Consider the following 6,000-nt stretch of genomic DNA (forward strand, 5'->3'; position numbering starts at 1 on the left):
AAATACTCACAAAAGAACTCATTCTGCTAGTTCGGTTGCACGGACGAGAAATCAAAAATCAGAGCTAGTCTTATTACAGTCAGAAACGAAATTTGTAAAAATCGTAGTCACAGAAAAAGGGGAAAGTAGAAAACTGTGCATTTGCGAATCGTTTTCCCATTTCGTTTCAGTTGATAATATAACACTCAATACATTTACATGAAAGAATTTATGAAGCAGACTGTCAGTTATTTTCATCAATGCTAGGAACCGCCCACTTCAACACAACAGCGGGTTGGTCAGACAAAATGATCCGCGTCCGTACAGAGAAGAAATTTCCACATGCTCGGTACTGGTTAGCCGCGGATTTATTGCATTAGCTCGACATCAGTCTATTTTCGAATACTGAATATCTTACCGCTTATGTTGTATTCGACAGCATCTTCCTTTCTGTGATAGCACTATCAATAACTATACATCTGCGTGTGGTGTCTGTTGTTTCGGACATGTCCGAATGAACATTAATCGTTTTGATACAGCAACCATTATCAATTAAGACACATAGGAATACCAGACACTGGCTGTGAGCAGGTATTGATTGAAATCAATGGAGAAAGCTGAAAATTTGTGCCGAACTGGGATTCGAACCCGAGTCTCCTGCTTACTATGGAGATGCACTGAACACAGCGCCATCCGGGCAGAGAGATATTCGCGTCTGCACCTACCGTGCACCTAGCATGCCTACCGACAGATCCAAATTCTCAAATTATTCAGACACTACTAATGTAGTGCCCCTTGTCCATTATCCTCATTAATCGCGGCATTTCGACGATTCCCCTAAGAGTTCGAGTTTGGTGTGTATCAACATTGAGGAGTCCACTGGCAGTCCTCACCTTATTATATATACGTGTTTAGCACATGTCCGACGAGCGATTGATCACTTCACTGCGGACTCGAACGCTTACGATGATTGTGGATAAGCTGAGAATTAGGGTCTGACGGAAAGTGTACTAGGGCAGTCCAGTTGGCACAGCGGTCAGCCCATCTACCTCGTACGCAGGAGACCAGAGTTTGAATTCCAGTACGGCACAAATTTTCATCTATCCCCATTGATTTCAATCAGTGACCTTTTGCAACCAGTGTCTATGATTTCTTTGTGTTATTGTCTTTTTAAAGCATACACTAGTTGACAAACATGACTGAATCGTTATTGTTCTAACAAAATGGTGTATATGTTTGTTTGTGCAGACGGTTTTACTTTTGGTGACGGCAACGGTGACACTCGGGAAGGCGGAATACCGGCTGGCAGTGCGTCCGCACTACAAGTGGAACGGAGCCGGCACGGCCACGGCCAGCGCCGCAGGTCCGCGCATCGCGCTGCTTCGCGGGCCGCCGCTGTCTGCTCGCCCGCCCCCGCATCAGCACGTGCACGCGCCGCTGCCGCTGTCTCTGCCGCACCACCACCACCACCAACACCACCACCACCAACTGCAGCACCAGCACCACGTGCATGCCCCCGCCGCGCTGCCCCCAGCCAGGCTGCGGCGCCCCGTCGCGGCGTCAGACGTCGCCCACGGCTCGCCGCCTCGGCTGGCGCTACGCCCGCCACCCCACGTTGACCTCTCCGCCTCCACGTGGGACGACACCGCCTTCCGTGCTCCGCTTCATATGGAGCCCTTCAACCCGTCGCCACCTCCTGCGCCGCAACGCCCACCCGTCGTCACGACCAGCTCCGACGACGACAAAGGTCCGATACACACGATACCTGCCCCAAATCTGAGCCTCGACAAGCCGCACAGGCTGCCGGCGGCTACTGTCTACGGTAAAGCGCCGGAGCACAGCTTACCACCATTGAAGCCGACTTTCCCTTCAGTGTTCCACAGCGGGTTGCATCTTCCGACGTCACACTCCCACTTCGGAGCGACTACTGTCAGTGTCCAGCCCAGTCACGGCTACGAAGTCCACGAGCCTACAAACGATCAGGCGGGATACAATGTGGAAGGCTTGCCCACGTACTTTGCTCCGGATCCCGACCCGAGCCTGCCAAGTCCCAAAGTTCCGGCGGCTCTCGAGCCGCACAATGTTCCGACAAATAACGTTCCTCTGCCGGAGCTTTTAGGTACTGCCTATAACAATCACGAACCGGATGCACAGAATGCTCTAACATCGCAAGACTTATTCCAGCTGCTCAATGGAATCGCACCACAGGGACAGCAGCAGCCATTGGTCGACAGCTACGGTGTGCCCATCGGTCAGCAACCGCAACTCGTTTACCAAACAGCTTTGCCTCAGCAACAGGGAGTGGATGCACTGTCTAGTTTCCATACCACTCCCGATAACGGCCTTCTCCTTCAGGGTGATTTACAGTCACCTTTCCATACCTTCAACTACCCACATCAGTTTCACACGGTGGATTCTAACGCAGACCATTTCGCAAACTCTCAGTCGTACTACAGTGAGCAAGAAGCTTCAGATAGTATCCCCAGGGTGACAGTGCTTCGCAAGACACCTGAGTCACATGGAAAGCCCTTGGATGAGAACTCCTCAAACGGGGCTCAAGACGACTCGCTATCAGAGCAAGAAAGCGCGGAGACGAGTTATTACAGTGGAAAAGTGGAGTCAGTTCCGGCTAGGACAGACGACTCGGAGACGAGGACTGGCAATGGAACTCCCTCCTTCTACTCGCAAATCGGTAGCGGTGGAAGCGGTGTAGTATCCACCTCCTTTTACACAACACTACCGAGCAAAGAAGTAGCCGACAGTTTGGCGAGTCTTCAAGCGGCAGGCAGCTTAAATACCAACTCCGTCAACAACAAAAAGAGCACCCTCGCACCTAACAGGAACAGCATCCACACCACTGACCAGGTAGTGCACGTTGGGGACAAGGTTCCAGAACGTCAGGAGACGAAGGACGCAAGCCCTCCCGCTGACAATGAAACCAAAGCTGAAAACTCTCAGGATTATGAAGAGCATGTCGAGTATGTGGAATATGAGGACGACCCTCCCACAACCGATAACAAGGACGAAAATGATGATTCATATAGCAATCATCACACACAGGATACGTCTGGTCATCTTCATAGCAACAAACAACAGTATTCCGATTATTATCAGCCCAGCTACGACGACAACAGTCCTGACGAAAATGAAGACGCCGTGGAACCTTCATTGGAATTCGGCGCCAGGATACGACCGAAACGGAGTTCAATGATTTGATGTCCGTACTGAAATAAAACACGTTTGCGCAGATGAAACCAACAAATCTACGTTCGCTGCCAGCAGAGTGTTTACAGGACGTCAGAACTATGGGACTCGTTTGGAAATATGGACTCTCGACAGCCTCTATTTAAAAGACTGTTCAATCCAAGTTTATTTATTTTAAAAGACTGTCCTTTATGGTTTGTATTTATGTGTTATTTAATGTGTTTGTATTTACAATAAATTGTTGAAAAAGATTACGGTAACGAGTAACCACACTTAATACGTGATTGAACAGATTTCGCACATCCATGTGGTATGTTATTTTTTTAAGTGTGATTTATTTGTGTAGGGGACCTTATGAAACTAGTATCTTCTCCTGTTGAATATTCTAATTGAGAGACAAACTGTAAGGAATTATTATCTACATCGAAAATATGTTAGTGATATCCAAGACGAGTTTCATAAAGTTAATAGATAATGTTTGATAACTGTTGCATAGTGGTAGCAAGAGTAAATGATAAAATAAAAATAAACCGAAGGTAGGTGGCTGGTACACCGTCAACCTTGCGTTATGGCATTGAACGTGTCATTACCTAAGGAAGTGCTTCGGGTGTAAGGTAAGGGCGAAGTTGCAACGTAGATGAATATCCTCATAAGCAGACAAATATCCTCATACCCGTGAGGTGAACAGATTCACAAATTGTAAGAAGGCAAGTGCATGCTATTTCTAATAAGACCATACGTAGTGAAGCACGTTTTCTTCAATCAGCCATTTCTTAAAAGGTAGTCGCATAGTTGAAGGAACTGCTACAGTAGTGATGACAGAGTAATATATCTAATAAAAATAGATACCATTTCGGAAAATGTAGTAGCCTTGTACAATCTCGAATGTACGGTATAATATCGAAAAAGCTTATTAGGAAATGTAAAGTAGCTTGCCTGAAATCAGTAAAAGAGTTTGAGAGGGAAGAAATTACATAAATACAGTGGCAGTAAGGACAGTAAAATACATCCGCTACTGACTACACTTTATATATTTTCGTGAGCATGCATGGAACTACATGAACGACTGGAAAAAGGATCGACCTCTGTACATTGGAAAAGTGGTAAGTATGGTCACAAATGCAGTCATGTAACATGCGTTAGCCGTGTAGGAAACATAGAATTTCTATAAGTTTACTGAAAGGAATACTCAAATTTAGGCATCAAAAATGACCTCGTGAAATCGTCTGAGCAACAGCGTTTAGGATAGCAGCAACGTGAGATCATGACTAAAAGGTGAGTGGGTATTCTTTCTCTTATGTTACTTAGCAATTGTGCACAGGAATGTTGGGTTACGCCCGAGTCTAGCTGCTGCTTTGTTTTCCTCAATCACGGACTGTACAAGATATGGAATGCTGTACGGGTTCTAAGTTGTGTCCGTGTGTGATCCATAGGAATTTCGTGTGTTTCAGGTTTGTGATAGGTAAGTAATGCCTGCCCTGAAACAACTAAGAGCGCTTCCGCACCAAAAAATGTAACAGCTTATCACATAAAAGTGTCTTCCTGGGTGGCGTAACTGCGTCACTACGATCCCGGCACGTGTGAGCGCAGGCTGTGGTGCAATCGGCACCGTGTCCATGGCCGTGCACTGTTTCTCTCGATAGCCAAGTTTGGTCCTATAATTCGTGGTACATGCAGGCCTAAAACATGAAGTCCATCATTTCGGACCAAGCTAGAAGTTATTCCTCACATCTGACTTGAGGCGTGTAGGTGAAGGGTGATTGCATCCTTTGCGAATAATGAAGTTAAAGGCAATATGTGTAGGTGATTAATTTTTATCTGAGTGCTACAATGAGAGTATCACAGCTATGCTGTCCACCCAAAAGCCGCTTGGCGGGGTCAGGAGATGGTTTAACGTTAATAGTAGTGTTGAACACACTGGACCTAGTTTCTAACTCCCTGGATCCCTATGGAAGAGCTAAATGGGATATTGGCTGACGCACCTCGGCAGTTGCCAGTAGTCACCTCGTGAGTGTTCCCTCAAGTTCACTGTTGTCCATAGAGTGCATACGGGGCATAAAACTAGACAGACTTTTGAAGAAAAACTTATGATTAGGCAGTGCTCCTATTTCAACGCGTTGACCACATATCTAATGTATCTTTTCAAAAAGTCGAAATTACACTTCGTCTGATTGGGCGACCTGTATAGACTTTCAAACAGACTGTAAACAAGATTAAAGTTATGCGCCAAGGTGGGGCTCTTATCGAGCATTGCCACAAAGAGGATAGCTACGGATTCGAGTCACGGTTCCACTCACAGTTTTAATCTGCTAGAAAGTTTCAAAACAGAACACACATTTTTCCAGAGTGAATCACTCATTCTAGAGACTGTATACCGATTTCAAAGCCGCGTGGTATTAGCCGAGCGGTCTGAGGCGCTTCAGTCATGGACTGTGGTTGCTGGTCCCGGCGGAGGTTCGAGTCCTCCCTTGGGCATGGGTGTGTGTGTGTTTGTCCTTAGGATAATTTAGGTTAAGTAGTGTGTAAGCTTAGGGACTGATGACCTTAGCAGTTAAGTCACATAAGGTTTCACACATTTTTTGAACGATTTCAAAGCTTTCTTTTTCTCGTAAAGATAACAAGTGCAAGGCAAAAGCGTTAAAGCATGTACAGAAAGCCAGTCATTAAAAATAGGAGAGAGAGCTAAGTTTTACTTAGTAACTTGAGATTTATGTACTTAGATGCAGATTCTGCGGTTGAGGTTGATAGTAGAACGAAATCTCAACTAAACAATGAAACTGAAATGTGACCCACAAGAATCATTCATGATACATGAAA

The 6,000-nt window shown here is 46.0% G+C and overlaps 1 protein-coding gene across 1 annotated transcript in view; it reads left to right on the forward strand.

Annotated features, from left to right (window-relative positions):
• LOC126299331 (uncharacterized) overlaps nucleotides 1–3,434 on the forward strand; it is a 258,756-nt gene extending 255,322 nt beyond the window's left edge. The window contains exon 2 of the mRNA XM_049991161.1: nucleotides 1,228–3,434. Within this exon, the coding sequence (XP_049847118.1) occupies nucleotides 1,228–3,195 (1,968 nt within the window). The 3' untranslated portion in view covers nucleotides 3,196–3,434. The remainder of the gene's footprint in view (nucleotides 1–1,227) is intronic.
• Nucleotides 3,435–6,000: the final 2,566 nt, after the last annotated feature.

Source organism: Schistocerca gregaria, chromosome X (assembly GCF_023897955.1).
Source record: "Schistocerca gregaria isolate iqSchGreg1 chromosome X, iqSchGreg1.2, whole genome shotgun sequence".
Classification (NCBI taxonomy): Eukaryota; Metazoa; Arthropoda; class Insecta; order Orthoptera; family Acrididae; genus Schistocerca; species Schistocerca gregaria.